The 17,055-nt window shown below is 35.9% G+C and overlaps 1 protein-coding gene across 1 annotated transcript in view; it reads left to right on the top strand.

Annotated features, from left to right (window-relative positions):
- The window catches only part of RUNX1T1 (RUNX1 partner transcriptional co-repressor 1), a 187,479-nt gene that overhangs the window by 134,319 nt on the left and 36,105 nt on the right, over window positions 1-17,055 (top strand). The window contains 2 exon segments of the mRNA XM_042782033.1: window positions 8,664-8,749; window positions 9,627-9,828. Coding sequence (XP_042637967.1) covers window positions 8,664-8,749; window positions 9,627-9,828 — 288 coding nt within the window.

Raw genomic sequence — 17,055 nt, 5'->3', positions numbered from 1 at the left:
GATCGTTTTGTTTGTTTAAATTGTGATGGAGATGAAAGTTTACAGAGCAAATTAATTTTCCATTCAATAATTCCTACACATTTTGTTTCATGATGTTGATTGCAATTGCCATAGTATAACAACTTTCTTCTCACTTCATCCCTGTGGTTACTTTTCCCCTATGCCCTTCTTTCTTATGCATTCCTGCCCTCTGAGCTATCTCCCTGTGCAAATGCTGTCCTTCTGATCTCCCTTAGTTAGTTGTTCTAAGGAGTGTACTTACCTGGTGAAATGTTCACCTTGTAGGCCTCTCTGTTGTTTGGCTGATGCCATGGGAGTGCATTCAGTTTCAAGCCTGAAGGGTGACCAGGGGCCATAGTCTTGGGAGTCTCTATCAAAAACAATGAGCCTGGTCTTTTTTATGATTCTGAGTTTTGTTCCACATTTTTCTCCAACTCTTATCCAAGATCTCCTATTCTGATCCTTTTCTGAGTGGTTGACAGTGGTAGCCAGATACCATCAAGTTGTTCTCAGAGTCATGTAGGCTGTGGCTTGCATGATCCACTAGTCCTTTGGACTAAGTGCTTCCACATAACTTTGATTTTTCTTCATTCTTCTTTGACTGGACAAGGAAAGACCAATTGTTGCATCTTTAGATGTCTGCTCACAAGCTCATGAGCATTTCTTCATGGTATTAACACACTATAAAACATAACTAAAAATGCATAAACAGAAGACAAAAAAGACGACCAGGGTCTCCTAAAAATTAAACATTTCTGTACAGCAGAAGCCTTCAACAAAAGAATAAAAAGAGAACCTACAGACTGGGAAAAAAGTTTTGGTAACAACATATCAGACAAGGGACTAATCTCTAAAATGTATAGAAAATTTCAACACCTCTACAGTAAAAAGAGAAACAGTACAATTCAAAAATGGGCAGAGGCATGAACAGACACTTTACCAAATAAGACATTCAGGCAGCTAACAAACACATGGAGGAATGCATTAGATCTACTGTATCTTTGTGAACTTTCTTTCTAGTTATTCCATATATCATTGAAAGCGATGTATTAAAGTCTCCTATTATAGGGCAATCCTACTTCTGTAGTGATACTGCCTCAGAAACCCAAGGAGGGGTTCCTATGAGTCGGGGCCGACTCGACGGCAAATAACAACAACGACAACATTATAGGGCACTGGGAGCTCTGGTAGCATGGTGGTTAAGGCACTTGACTGCTAACCAGAAGGGTGGCGGTTCAAATCCACCAGCCACTCCTTGGAAGGAAGATGGGGCAATCTACTTCCGCAGTGATACTGCCTTGGAAACCCAAGGAGGGGTCACTATGAGTCTGGTCTGACTCGACAGCACATAACAGCAACAACAACATTATAGGGCACTATCTATTTCTCTTTTAAATTCTATTTGATTTATGTATTTTGGAGCTCTTTCATTGATGCAGTCATCTTTGTTATGGTTATGTCCTCTCCTCCTGTTAGATTGACCCTTTCATCATTTTATAATGTCCCTCCTTATCTCTTTTGTTGGCTTTTGCCCTAAAGTGAAATTAGTATTGCCACTGCTGCCTCTTTTTGGTTGCTATTTGCTTGATATTTGTTTTTCTCTTCTTTGAGTTTTAGCTTATTTTTGTCTTTGTGTCTAATGTGTGTCTCTTGTAGCCAGCATGTTGATGTGCCATGTTTTCTTATCCATTCTGCTACTCCCTGTCTCTTGACAGGTGCATTTCATCAATTTACATTTGTGTAATTATTGATAGGTATGAATTAACTGCTGTCATTTTGCTGTTTCATTTTTGTGCTGAGGGTTTCTTTGGTCTGTATATTTTTCTATCGTGGATTAATATTGTTTCTTTAATAATAGATTAATAGAGTTTCTTATTTATTTAGTTGCTATTGTTTTAGTGTTTATTGAGTCTTTACGATTTTCTTTTTTTAATTTTGATGAGAAGATTTATTAATTTCCTTTGAGATTACCCTTTAATTTATCTTCCCAAGTTTAAAACAATATGTTCTATCTTGATATCATCTTAACTTATTCTCCATTTGGAAGTTTTGTAATTACACAATTTATTCCCCCCTTATGCTTTGTAGTTGTCATCATTTACAAATTGACATCGCTGGTTCCCTATTTTCAATCTTTTAACTATTTTATTTTTGATACCTCTGTATCTTGGTTGAATTCCAGGTAATGTTGTCATATGCTTTAGTCTCAGGTTGTTGTCTGACATTCTTAGTTCTCTGTCCTAAGGATGCCCTTTAGCATTTCTTGTAAGGTTAATCTGGTTTTTACAAACTTGTTTAATTTATATTCATCTGGAAATGTCCTAATCAACATTGTATTTGAAGGACAGGTTTGCTGGATATGTAATCTTGGTTGGCAATTTTTTTCTTTCAGGGTTTTATAAATGTCATTCTATTGTTTTCTTGCCTGTGTAGTTTCTGCTGAGAAATAAGAGCTTAGTCTTACTGGTTCTCCTTTGTAGGTGACTTTTCTTTTTTTCTGAGCTGTTTTCAGGGTTCTTTCATTGTTTTTGGTTTTAGAAAGTTTGATTTGATATATCTTGGTGATAATGTAGGCACTCTGGTGGCATAATGGTTAAAGTATTCAACTGCTAACCAAAAGGTCAGTGGTGCTAATCTACCAGCTGTTCTGCAGGAGAAAGTTGAGGTATTCTGCTCCCATAATGATTTATAGCTTTGGTCACCCTACCGTTCTACTCTCCCCTATAAGGATGCTGTGAGTTGGAATTGACTTGACGGCAGTGAGTTTGGTGGTTTTCTTTTGGAGTCCCTCCTGTGTGGGAATCATTGATTTTCTTGAATGTGTATATTCTTGTGTTTCATATTAGGGAAGTTCCACAAAACCTTTGACAATTATCTTGGTACTTTTTTTTTTTTTTTTTTTTCCTTTTTTCCTCTTCCTTTTCTGGAATTCTAGCAACATGTAAGTTATTCCGCTTGATGGTGTCCCACGTATTTCTTAGACTTTATTTGTTTCATTCTTTTTCTGATTGTTCTTTTAACAGATTAGTATTAAAAGACTTTTCTTCAATTTTATTAGTTCTGTCTTTCATGGATTCCGTTCTACTCTTTTGTCCTTCCAATATGATATCTATTTATAAAATTTTAGTATTAATTTCTGGATTCCTCTTTGCTGCATAAGTTCTAATTTTCTTTTTATTTTTTCTTTTCTTTTTTTTTTGTATTGTTTTCCTGAGTCATTCTAATTTTTTGTATGCTTTCTTTGAATTTACTTTATTTCCTTGGTGTTGCTTTGTTTTCCTTGACTTCTTTCTTAATCTGCTGAAGGGACTTAAGTACAATTCTTTTGAATTCCTTATCAGATAGTTCCAATAGCATTTATTCCTCCAGAAGATTTCCTGGCCCCATATTTTGGTCACTTGTTTGAACGATTTTGTGTTTTGTGTGTGTGTGTGTGTGATTTAAAATTGCCTATTTTCTCCAAGACACTGTGGTATTATTGCCATAATTAATTGATTGTATGTTGGTTTGCTTCACTGTGATTTTTTTGGTTTGTTTTAATATATCTGGGCAATTACGTAGATGTGGTATTCTAGTCACTAGTTTGGCAGCTTTGGGGCATTCACCACCTGTCTCTAGGTAAATTTGTTAGTGGGTGGGAATGTGGGTGTGAGTCCCTAGTCACTGGTCATGTAGAATAGATGAGGGAAGGCTGAGTAGGTATTGACTACCATCTGTCATCAAATCTGTGGTGCTGGGATGGGTGATAGCACTCACCCAGCAGGTGCAGTGGCAGATGTGGGGGTTATGGCTAGGTAGGGTCTTCGGCTCCAAATTCCTAGGAGAATTAAAAAAAAAAAAAAAATGGGGGGGGGGAGGATGAGAAAAACAGAAGGAAAAGAAAACCACAGAAAATTGAAAAAAAAAAAAGTGGCACACGGCTTGCACAAGTGCTAGCCACAAAAACTGGCTGCAGTGGGAATGTGGCATTTGCTCTATGGGAGCATGCTCTGACGACTGTGGAGGTATTAAGTTTTAGTACTTAGTGCTCATCAGCGCTCTTGACCATGGTGGTTTCCCAGGTCTTTGCTTAGAGGATCTGGATAGTGTAGCTGCTTAGCCTGCCATCTTGGGTAGCCTCTGTCTTGTACCTTCCATTCTTAATTTTTGGTGAATCAAGCTATTTATAAACATTGAGAGAAACAATCAGCCCTCTCTTGTTTTTCCATCTCCTATTCCATGCTACCTACCAGGTAGACTTCCTGAATTTTTACGTAGTTGGCAAACATGCCTGACACGGCAATTAAAGTCAGCAGGATGCTGGAAATGGCAAGAGATGGAGTGCAGGTGGGCAACCAGGAAATGGAGCTGAGGATGCAGAACTGTGGTAAATGCAGTTAACCAGTGACCCACTGCTTGAATAATAGTGAGAACAAGTTTTTAATTATATACAGAGATAGCATGGTATGCAGAAGTTTACCTTACATTTTCAGTTAGATTATTAGAAAACAGGGGCTGCCATATTAAGGTCATTTTTGCCTTTCTACACACAAACTCCCAAGTGTTTAGAAAACAGCACAAAAAAGGATGAGGTGGCTGATCAAGGCTCTGGTTGTGAGACAGTAAAATAGTAGTTTTGCTTTTCCACAACAATAATTTCTACATTTATATTGTGTCAAACAAATGGCTAAGCATATAATTTGTGTTTTCTTAACAGCCAATCTGTCTAATGTTCTCTCAGGCACCATTTCTGAAGAGCTTTCAGAAGTGGTTGGTTATGCTATTTTCAGCCTGGATTGACATTTTGGCCCCCAAATCAGATGGCATAACAATACCCTTATACGCAAAAGCTCTGCCATTTATTTAAAACTTAATGCCCTAAAACCATGACTGCTCTTTTTAAAATACAACTGGAGCCATCAGGTCATTGTAAGACCAATAAAAGATATCCTATTTTGTAGGTGCTAAGAAATGGCCTATTTCTTAGGCAGCAAATGCTATTTTATGAAATATTAGTTCCAGTGTACTATAAAGTAATCAGCAAGGAAGTAATTGTGCTTATGTGCAATGATTATATATTCATCTACTAATGTAAAATATCCCTTTATGAATTATATCTGTACCCACTGGTTTTATGTGATTTTCTTTATACCATGTTCCTTACCTTTTAATTATATTAGCTTATAAAACTAATAGTTCTAATCTCTATAAATATATGCAACTACTTAAATATCCTTAAAGGTTGGCATAGTTTAGTGTGTGTTAATGTGAAAAAAAATCTGGATGTATGAGTAACAAATTATGGTTTACATCAGGTTGCCATTTGAGAATATAAAAATTGTCATAACTGATATATTTAGTCTGATGTGATTTATAAATGCCTGTTATATATAGGGACATATACTCACCAGAATTATTTAATAAAATATCTTTATAAGCAGCATTAGTTCATAAGTAAGCTTAGAGTGTCAGCCTAGTTTATTAATATCCTCTAAAATATAAGAACTAGTTAAGACTCAACATTAATGTCAAATTTCCCACGAATGAAAATGTGTTCTTTAATGATTATGAGCCATTTTTCTTCAGTATATCCCTCTAGTATTATGAATATAAATAAAAATTGTATCATGCTTAGAGTATTTAAGCATTAGAATAGTAAAATTAATAAATGTAGAATTTTGAGTTTGTACTTTTCCTTTGAAATATTTGATTCTAACACATGATCATCAGTGTTCAAAAGCAGAAAATGAGTTTTGTTTCTTGCTAAATTTTCCAAATACATGTTTCTAATGAACTTCTTTTTTAAAAAATAAACAAACAAATAGCAATATTCCATAAATGCTGGAATCCCAGTAGCCACAAGCTTCATTTTGCTCATTAATATTATTCCAGATGCTAGAGCTTGTGTCATTAGTGATTAGTCTGCTGAATTTTGAAACTTTTGGGACCACTGGAGTTCTTGGTCTTTAAAAGGCAAACATTGATATGCCTCCATTTTGAAAGTCACTCTGTCACATTTACATCCTCATCACTCTTCTGGTTGTTTTTAATGATGACTAATTTTAATAGTGGCTAAAGCACTTGACTGCTAACCAGAAGGCTAACCCACCAGCCACTCCTCAGAAGGAAGGTTGGGCAATCCTACTTCCATAGTGATACTGCCTCGGAAACCCAAGGAGGGGTCGCTATGAGTCGGGGCCGACTCAACGGCACATAACAACAACAACAACAACAATTTTAATGGTAGTGTTTTCCCTAAAACACAAGCAACAAATAAGTGAACACAAATTACATATTTGAAAACATTTCATCTTGAAAAAAATCACAACAAACAGAGCAATAACTAAATACTACTTTTCCCTGCCTTTTCTATTATGCAAATTAGTAAATTATATTTGCAATTTTACTTTTTTACCCATAGGTGGCATTGGCAATTTCAGCTTTTAAAATGTATCTATGAATATGTTCTAATTGAACAGTAAAGTGTTCTATATTAATTTTTTTAATTTAGTTTGAGAAAGCTGTTAACCATTTGTTCACTAGGAGCTCTGGTAGCGTAGTGCCTAAGGCACTTGACTGCTAACCAGAAGGCCGGTGGTTCAAACCCACCAGCCACTCTTCGGAAGGAAGATGGGGCGATCTACTTCTGTAATGATACTGCCTCTGAAACCCAAGGAGGGGTCGCCATGAGTCGGGTCTGACTTGACGGCACATAACAACAACAACAACAACAACATTTGTTCACTGCTGTCAGTTACAGATTAACTCTCATAATCATTTAATTCTTATATAATGCCCTCGAAGGAGTAGTATAGGTAGCCTGGAACCCCAAACCATGTCAGACTTAGTTTACTACTCAGAATAACTATCATGAGAAGTGGCAATCAGAGAGAATAGTTTTAATTGTTTAAATTGGAAAATACAGCCATAGAACAATGCCTTACCTTTAGAGTAAAATGAAAGGTATCTTACTCGTAATTAACTTGTAAGAGGGACAACACATTTCCAGATGTCTTTGATCAGAATCTTCATTCTTTTTAGTGTGGCACATTTATTTTCTATGTTGATGAATAACCTAGCTAACTGCTCACATTCCTTAATATTGTTGCTCACTTGATGAACCTTTGCATGTCACTTTTGCATGGTATCTTAACTGTGCTGCTAGCTTGCATTAATGCTTACATTATGAACTTCAAATTAGGACTTTTAATCTCTTGTCTCAAATAGATCTGAAATATTGATCATTTATTTTTCCTGCAAAGAGGATGTCCAATATATTTTAGTATGTTTTAAAATTATTTTTTTAATATATTATTTTCATATTATTTTACATATATTATTTTCATATTATTCCAGCTGCTCTCTTCATAGTCTAATTTTATCATAGCATATCTATTAGGATGCTATTCATTTAGACTTTGCCAAAATGTGGAAAAATTTTACTGTACTTACTTCTGCTCATATAAAAATAACTTCTGCTGTCTTGATTTTTAATCGGGAAAGCCTTAATTTGAAGTTATGTAACATCTAGTTGTGGTTTCTTGTGTTAAGAATTAGGACATATCCCATTTTATTTATCCATTCATCCATTGATAAGTATTTAAGTTGTTTCCACCTTTTAGTTATTGTGACTAGTGCTACAGTGAACACTGGTATACAAGTATCTGTTCGAGTCTTTGCTTTCCAGTCTTTTGGGTATATACTTAGGAGTGGAATTGCTGTGTTATATGCTTGTTCTACTTTTATTTTTATTTTTTTAGAAACTTCCACACTGTTTTCCATGCCATTTTGAATATCCACCACCAGTGGATAAAGCCCTGAGATAATTTTTAAACCTTAAACCAAAATTTCCCATGAAGTCTTCTTAAAGCCAAACAATAATTTAGCTTAACTAATTACAAATGTCTAACTAATTACAAAAAAAGCATTGTGCTTTTTTAAGATCTATCATATAGGATCAAATTGTCAACAGCAATTCATCAGATTTAATAGGAAACTTAAAGGGCAGTGATTTTTATGTTAATGAGAGAGGCAACTCAGAAAAAGGGTTTGAGAATGGTTGCACAGCTCCAAGAATATAGTCAGTGTTGCTGAATTCCACATGTAGAAATTGTTACATTGGTCTGTGGTCTGCTGTGCATGTTTGCAACTCAACAAAAATAAATTATTTGAAAAGAATTGTTGTTGTTGCTATGTGCCCTCGAGTCGGTCCCAACTCATAGAGACCCCTCCTTGGGTTGCCGAGGCAGTATCATACAGAAGTAGATTGTCCAGCCTTCCTTCCGAGGAGTGGCTGGTGGGTTTGAACCACCAGCCTTCTGGTTAACGGTCAAGTGCCTTAGGCACTATGCTACCAGAGCTCCTTTAAAAAGAATTAGGATATATTTATAATCAAGGAGTGTTGTATAGATAACTAGCTCTGGACTTGGTGTAATTTAACTTTGTTTCCTTACGTGTAACAATAAATGATTGTGATCCAATGATATCTAAAATTCTTTCCAATCTAACATTTTACCATTCTATGAGGAACCCCAGATTCTGAATCTGAGTGTGCCTCATGTCTCCATTGAAAATCAAAGGTATTTTCAAATTGTTCAGTTTTCCACAAAGTCCTTGCCATGTTACTGTGTGCATATATATTTTGTCCTGAATGAGGTGAATCAACCTCCTTCTTTACATTGTAGGGTTGCATGGCACACGTCAAGAAGAAATGATCGATCATAGACTAACAGATCGAGAATGGGCAGAAGAATGGAAACATCTTGACCATGTAAGATGTTGGTAATCATTTAGATTAGAAAAATGTTTCAAAAACCAATGGAGTGAGGTTATGTAATAAAATAAAAAGGTGATACTTTGACAGCAGTGTCTTTCCTTTATTTGGAAAAAATAAGTGAGAATGCTTAAGATAGACAGTATACTTAGATTTTTAAGTTGATATTGCAATTATGTCTGCAAGTTATATTTTTAGATCTTAGAAAAGAATCTTTAAAATGAAATCAATGAGCTCTTGTTTTCATGGGAAAGGGTAATTTGGTTTATATGGCAGTGGTGTTAGTACACCCGCTCCTCACTTACCAACATGGTTAGGCTCCAAAGACCAGATCATTATGTGAAAATCGGCATTAGGTGAAAGTGGAAGATGGCTGCATCATTACATAACTGCCAAATTACGTCATTACATAACTGCCAAACCCTTGAGAATCATTGCCCAGCCAAATTGATACATAACCATCACAGCCAGCATTACTCTTACCTCACACCACAGCAGTTGTTACTGCCAGAGAAATGTCATTAATGTTCTAAATAGTAGGATAGTAGATTTTTTACTACTGTCATAAATGTACAATGTTGGCAACGAGATAGTCGATAAGTGAGGAGTAGGTATTTGAGAAGGTGGGTTTACTGGCTCTGTGCCTGCAGGTAAAGTCTTTGCCAGGACTTATTTTTATACCTCTCACTCTTCCTTATCATCTACATTGAATTTTCTTGGCTATCGGATCTGAATTTCAAATCCAAACTCTTAAAAGTGTTAGAAAGAGTATCATCCTTCATTGTCCTAAAATTATTTACTTTTCTATCAGTCAAAGTCTTGAAGTTGTGATGATTTATGTATTCTTCCCTGTTTCCCCCTATTTCTCACATAGCTGTTAAACTGCATAATGGACATGGTAGAAAAAACCAGGCGGTCTCTCACTGTCCTAAGGCGGTGTCAGGAGGCAGACCGTGAGGAACTGAATTACTGGATCCGGCGGTACAGTGATGCAGAGGACTTGAAAAAGGGCGGCAGCAGCAGCAGCAGTCACTCCAGGCAGCAGAGTCCCGTCAACCCAGACCCCGTTGCATTAGGTACCTTTTCTTCAGATGGACAAATTGAACTGATGTGTCTTATGTTACCAACGCTGCTATTATTTTTAACTTGTCCATTCAAAAATCAAGCATGTGGAGGGAATTTTGGAACAATGAACACTTTACGTATCTTCAAATATGTCTTGTTTTTTAGGAGAGTTGCCAGATTGATAGATAAAGAAGGGGTCACAAAGCTTGAATTGCTTTTCCAGGTTAAGGTGAAAAGTTTATATGAAAATTTCAAAGCTGAACCAGAATTTACTGTGGATCACTAAAATTTCTGCTTGTTCATAATATATCCTTTTGAACGCTGCCTCAAACCTTCGAAAACAAAAGCTAAGGTGGGCCCATCTGCAGTTCGAACAAGCTCCCAAGGACTTCTTCCACTACACACCAGTGTGTGAGAGCACTGCTCTCCAGGTGTATGTGTTCTGGCTTTTAATTCAAGACACGGTCACTATGACTATCTTATTTTTTGTAGCTGTATCATATTCAGAACAAAATAAAACAAAACAACTTTTACTCAAAATCCCTCCAAGAGAGACCTAAAGACTATAATTTGCCCACTGCTATAGGAGGTCTGGTAGCATAGTGCCTAAGGCACTTGACTGCTCACCAGAAGGCTGGTGGTTCAAACCCACCAGCCACTCCTCGGAAGGAAGGTTGGGCAGTCCTACTTCCGCAGTGATACTGCCTCGGAAACCCAAGGAGGGGTCGCTATGAGTCGGGGCCGACTCGACGGCAAACAACAACAACATAGGAGCTTGACTGCTAACCAGAAGGCTGGCAGTTCAAACTTATGAGCCACTCCTTGGAAGAAAGGTTGAGCAACCTATTTCCATAGTGATGCCACCTTGGAAACCCAAGGAGGGGTCGCTATGAGTCGGGTCGGACTCGACGGCTTACAACAACAATTTGATAACTGGGAGCTCTGGTGGTGTAGTGCCTAAGGCATTTGACTGCTAACCAGAAGGCTGATGGTTCAAACCCACCAGTCACTCCTTAGAAGGAAGATTGGGCAGTCTGCTTCTGTAGTGATACCACCGCGGAAACCTAAGGAGGGGTCACTATGAGTTGAGTCAACTAGACGGCAATGAGGTTTTTTTTTTTTTTTTTTTTTTTGATAGCTAATTATACAGATGTTGCTCTCTTTCTGTGCTGTGATTGTAACTGAGATTGCTTGCCTATGATTTTATTAATGCTAGTTATATAGCAGAACTAGTAATATGTGCCTGAGAATTGAATGTTAATACTACGTACTAAATATATCTCTATTTCATATTTATACCTGGAAATTGTTGGGGTGTAAGTGTAATATAACCCCAAATATCCTGAAAGAACTCTTCTACTGAAAAGAATTATTGACTGATCTGTAAAATTTTAGCTCAATTAATAATAAGATATTATGCTTCACATTGCTGGTTGTTACATGGGTTTGCTGTTTAAGTAAACTTAGTGAAGAAAAGTATGTGCTGATCCTCGTTCTTTTATCTCCTTCTCTTGTGTGTTTAGCCCCATCCTTTCAGCTAACCCTGGTGAGGATATCATCCCTGAAAACAAAGCTAATTGCACCATGGGCTATTAAGCTCATGACTTTGGCCACATTACCCCCTTATTCTGATTACCCAAACTTAAAAGCTTAAAGTATGTTATCTGGCTGTTTGAACACTTTATCTTATTAATTTATGTAAATTATTCCTAGCCAATATTCTTTGTACTTTAGTTTTGCTAATTTATGAATGCTGGATATCTACAACCATAACAAGTATAAAATAAAGAAAAATCCCAAGTCCTTCTATTTAACTGGCAGACTTTATTCTAAAGCGTACTTTAAAGACAATAATGTATTTGTTAGGGTAGGTTAAGGCAAGCAATGAAAATAGATGTAAGTTTGATTTGAACCAAAATTGTTGTAAACAAAAACTATTTAAGGCAGAGTAAAATAAGCATCTTATTTTTATTTTCTTTTGTGAATGAAAATTAGTAAATCATGACGCATCTCCTGGGGAGATAAAACCAAGAGGACAAAACTAAGAGGACATTTTTAACCATCCAACATAGAAAAAAAATTGAACACCTTGACATAATAAACTTTGGGAGTAGAAATACCAAGTTTGGCCTCCTGTATTGCACACGTTCATTGAGTGGTTGTATATTTGTTGAGTGCTTACTATCTGCCAGGCATTGTATTAAGCACTGTACTGAAAGAAAGGGATTCTTCATTTCTTCCTTTTGGAACCTTTGGTCTAGTGGAGGAGATAGGCATGGAAAAGCCTAGTGCTTCGGATGCAGCATGACCACCTCAATATAGTCCCCTGACCTTGTGAAACTATGACTATGTGCCATCTAATGTAAAAGAATCAGTAAAATAGCAATTTTAGAAATTAACATGATGTCAAATCTAAATGAGTTGTTACAGGTATAAAGAACATATAACGGGTACTCTGTCATTACCACGATAGTCCTTGGAGTCTGGTGATGCTGATATATAGCATGTTCTCTAGGAAGAGAGATTTTGTTTTCCCTAATATGTAACCAGAAGACTTAACTTGTTTTTTGAAAAACTCCTTAAGAATGTACAAATTATATTATGTTTAATGATGGTTACTGAGTTCATACTTTGATATAGCTGAGATGTTGCATTGGCTTTAAGCTAATGTAGACTATATTATAAAACAGCTACTTGTATTTTATTTCTTTGTTTAGACTCTGTTAAAAGTCATGTCCATTATAGACACAGAACCCTAGATTGTCTATTAAAGAAACACTTATAACTTAAAGGAGTATTTGTAAAGAGGTATGCAATGTGCAAGTTTTATCATCCAAGTTATTTTAGTGTGCCTTCTTGCTAGTCAGTATTCTTGGTGCTTTTGAGTTCTATTTTGTGGAGTGGGGCTGTAAGTAAGAGGGCAGGTGGTTTGTAATCATGGACCACAATAATTTACATTAAGTGCTCTCTAAGTTTCTTTCCTCGACAGTGGACTTGAATGTGTTGATGTGTATAATGAAAGGATTGGGTCTACTGGCTGAATAATATATTTCCTATCTCTGAAATGTGTGTGGGGGTAGTGGTGGCAGGGTATGCATGTGGATAGATAGAGTTATGGACATATCTGTCTGTATCTTTGTGTACACCTGGTTTTCCATATCCTACAGCTGTGTCTGTTTCTTCAGCCTGATTCTCTTAATTCTACTCTCTCTCAAAATAAGAGCTTCCGCATAGTGTTATAGGAGATATTGTTAGCTCAAATTATTGCCCCAGTTACTTCCCTGTCTTGGAGCACTGGGAGTATTTAGTCATATGCATACTCAGTATATTTTAAAAATGTATTGGAGGACTACATAGAGGAGAATGTCATTTCCATCAATGATGTAACACATATTAAACACATTCTCATTCTCACTCTTGAAATATATCTATAGTATTAAGTCAGTATGAGGGATTAGTAAGATAACATGATTGGTCTTCTAATAATTATATTTAAGGAGGCATTTTCCAAAGATAGTAAAGGCTCTATTTGAATAACCTTTTGACCAATTTTAAACATTGGGTGCACACTGAACCCATAATGTCATTTCCATTCTTTAAGTCAGATTACAGATTGATGTTTAAAAGGTCTTTTTGAAATAATAGATTCTTATTATCACTAATTTACTTTCCTGGAAATACTCCAAGTATACAATTCTTAATAAAGTTGGAACGCTAATTTCTCAAACATTAGGTTCTATTTCATTTCTATATGATTTGTTATTTATATACTTATAACAAGTTAAAGCATTAAATTTTGTTACTTTGTGTACTTCATTGAAGAACAAGTTATTGTGACTAGCATTGAGATGTTTTGATTATTAAAGTACATTATGTATAGATAGATAGTTGCTGGTTAGCACTTCATATCCTCTCTTAGCATTTACCTGTGAAATGTTTATAGCTAATCCCTGTGGGTCCTTGTCATTCTTCTCTTCCTTTGTCTTCTATTTCTTTTACTCTCAAGATGCTGTTCATAATCATTCTCTTGTCTCTTGGTATTTTATTTCCTTTAAACTACTTTTTTTTTTTTTTAACCAACTTGAACTTGACTATTTCTACAGCTCATCTTATGTGTGTGTGGCCTCTCTCTGTTTCTCAAGAAGTCTTCTGCATGATTAGAGAGGACTATACAAATTATCTAATGATGTATTTAAGGTTAATATTGGGGACTGAGACATAAAATTCTGAAATATGAATGCCTTTTCTCCCTGGATTTTGAATGTATGAGTATTGTGATGAGAGGTTAATGTTTGTTTGGTAGGGGCTCAGCTCTTTCCAGAGGGAGAAATGTCAAAAAGAGATTTTGTTTGTTTGTTTTGAATTGAATACAAAGTCCAGTTGATAGTTTATCAAAAGTCTAGTAGTTCAGAAGTATGTTGACTTAATAGGACCCCTAGCTCCAAGATGTTTGATAGAGCAATTAGCCTTTTAAAATTCTTCTAGCTGATAAGTCTTATGATTGTCATATCATTGAATTATAAAATTTCTCAGGAGTATCCAAATTCCCAGGAAGTCTAGCGTTAAGGTTAAAAGCCTAAACTCTGAGCAGAACGTCTGAATTTGAATTTCTGGTTCCTCTCTTTATTAGTTTTGTGATCTTTGGCACATCACAATGTCTCTGTGCCTCAATTTCCTCACCTGTAAAAGAAGATTGTAATAATATTACATTTCATAGGTGATTTTATGAGTATTAAATGAGTTAATAGGTATAAAGCATATGGGACATTACCTGACACATTGTACACACGAGATTATTCTTTTTCCTATTATTATTTCTAATACACAATCTCAGAAAGTACTTGAAAAGCTAGTGGTATGTGAAACCAGTGGAATTTTTGCTTGGCACCCACAATTATGAAGTTACAGTTTCCTAATTTCAGCATATTTCTGTTGCAAATGATTCTTCAGCATTTTTCCACCAAAAATATTTCTAAGCAGTAACTTTTAGGTGGCTATGTTATTTAACAGGCAGAAAAACTTTGTTCTTGCTGTTAGGTGCCGTCGAATCGGCTCCAACTTACAGCGACCCTATGTACAACAGAATGAAACACTGCCCGGTCCTCTGCCAACCTCACAATACCTGAGCCCATCGTTGCAGCTACTGTGGCAAATAAAATAGGAAGGGAAAATTCTTTTTTAAATAGAGCAAGTCTATTGTACTTTGGGACCTTAGTTTATAATACTAGTCTCTAGAAAAATAATTTTCTCCCAAAGCATTTCTTTAACTCACATACTAAGAGATCACAAAAAGCACAAACAAGTTGGTCAGAGTACATTCAAATACAAAAATGTAAAGTATTGTACGCTTGTATTGATACCTTTAAATCACATTATGAAATTCATTGCAAGACCATTCAACTGAGCTCATAATCAAAAATGTCTACTGGATTCAAAGAGTGTAATATGTTTAAGTGTATTGGGTCACTCTTTGATGTGACTAATAGGTAAATACGACCGTCTTTTAAAAAGGAGAGATGTTGTTTTCTCCTGGAGCATTAGACAATTTTGTTATTAAAGATGAACATCCAAATGCACTTGTTAGATACTATGCTGGGTTTGGGTTTCTGAGACATAGTGTTTAGAGTTCTGAATTTAAGATCTTTAAAAGAAAAATAAGTGGCATTTGTAAAGATGAGATCTCTTAACCCTTCCTTTCTTTTGATGGTTTTTGTAATAGATATTATCATGATTACAGCCTCATTCTGCCCACTACAGGATGAAGGCCATGCCTAGGTGCTGCCAAGCTTTGAGCATTGCTGTCCTGGGTCATATGAGGCCACATTGGTTCTCCAAAGGCTATCAGCTCATCCCTTCATGTATATTGATGGCGGCCCTTGCTGTATCTAGTATCCAATGGTCTCCATTCTGTCGTAAGTGTAGTGCATCTTCCATCTCTTTCATACATCACAGACTGCTCTTTCATATTTCTTGTAACATTTCCCCCAAAATTCAGTTTGGTGTCTTCTCTTTATAGGTGTGTGTTATTTTTAGGAGAATGAAAACCTTTAGTGCTGTACCTCTCCTATTATTCTCCCTGTACTTTCAAGGGGAGCTCTGGTGGCATAGTGCCTAAGGCATTTGACTGCTAACCAGAAGGCTAGTGGTTCAAATCCATCAGCCACTCCTTGGAAGGAAGATTGGGTACTTTCAAGAAATTTGGGCTTCAGAATAAGCTAAATTTAATTAAAAGGCCTCTTCTTTATTTTTTTCCATCTTTCAATAGTCACATATCTGTACATGTTTCACATTTTGAACCGTCTCATATAGGATCTTCTGTCTTTGGTCTTACCTTTTAGAACAACTCTGTACAGCACCTAGTATTCCATAGGGGACAAGAGTTAATGATTAAATGTCAGCTTCTTTAGAATCCAAGCCTTAAAATCTCAAGTATTTTGCATCAGTTTGTCTGTATTAACCAATATTTGAAAATAACCAACTCCTCAGGGATAAGTCATTCTTTGTTCTGATATTCTTCAATTTAAGAATATGTGTGTTTTTCAAACTCAGCTATATACTCTACTATTGTTGCTGTTTGATCAGAAGAGGAGATGTTAAATGTATGTCACTTGATTTCTATAGTATTAAAGTGGTATTCATCCTGGTATCAAAATAAAGTTCTCAGAAGTGTGTCTACTACTAATCCGTCCATTTTCTTTTGTTGGTAGACCTGATGCTTAGCAAAGACACAATGACTTAAAACTTGGGAAGATATTGTAAAGTGTGTATATATAAATATTTACCTTTAGATTGTGCTATTTTGGAAAGTAGATTAAGATTAATAAAATGTTTTACTTGATTGGCTTTGGTATTTTTGTTCAGTTTTTAGATCAGGTGGCATGCTAGTAGTCTATGAGGATATGGCAATGTGTAACTGAGAATATATGGAGATGTAACCAAGAAGGTGAAATGTTACACAGTATTGGTATATGAACCTTCAAGATCCCCAGGGTACAGAGTGTGGGGTGGTAGAGGGATGACTGAGTCCTCAACCTTATCTTTGAGTGTATTTGGTGGCTAAAAAACATTTAAAATAAGTTTATTCTCTAAGAAATTTTAGAGCTACCAAGTAGTAAGACAGTTAATTGCTAACTGTAGAAAGTATATGTCCCTAAATGACATATACTTACAGAGTAAAAAAGCTACTTAGTGTACATTGCTTAATCCAAATTTCTTTAATGTGTTGTTTTTTTTTTTTT

This window comes from Orycteropus afer, unplaced genomic scaffold (assembly GCF_000298275.1).
Source record: "Orycteropus afer afer isolate SDZICR_OR568_19922 unplaced genomic scaffold, OryAfe1.0 scaffold00222, whole genome shotgun sequence".
In the NCBI taxonomy this organism is placed as follows: Eukaryota; Metazoa; Chordata; class Mammalia; order Tubulidentata; family Orycteropodidae; genus Orycteropus; species Orycteropus afer.
Note: the sequence above shows the minus strand (reverse complement) of the source record. Positions and strands in the feature narration are given on the sequence as shown.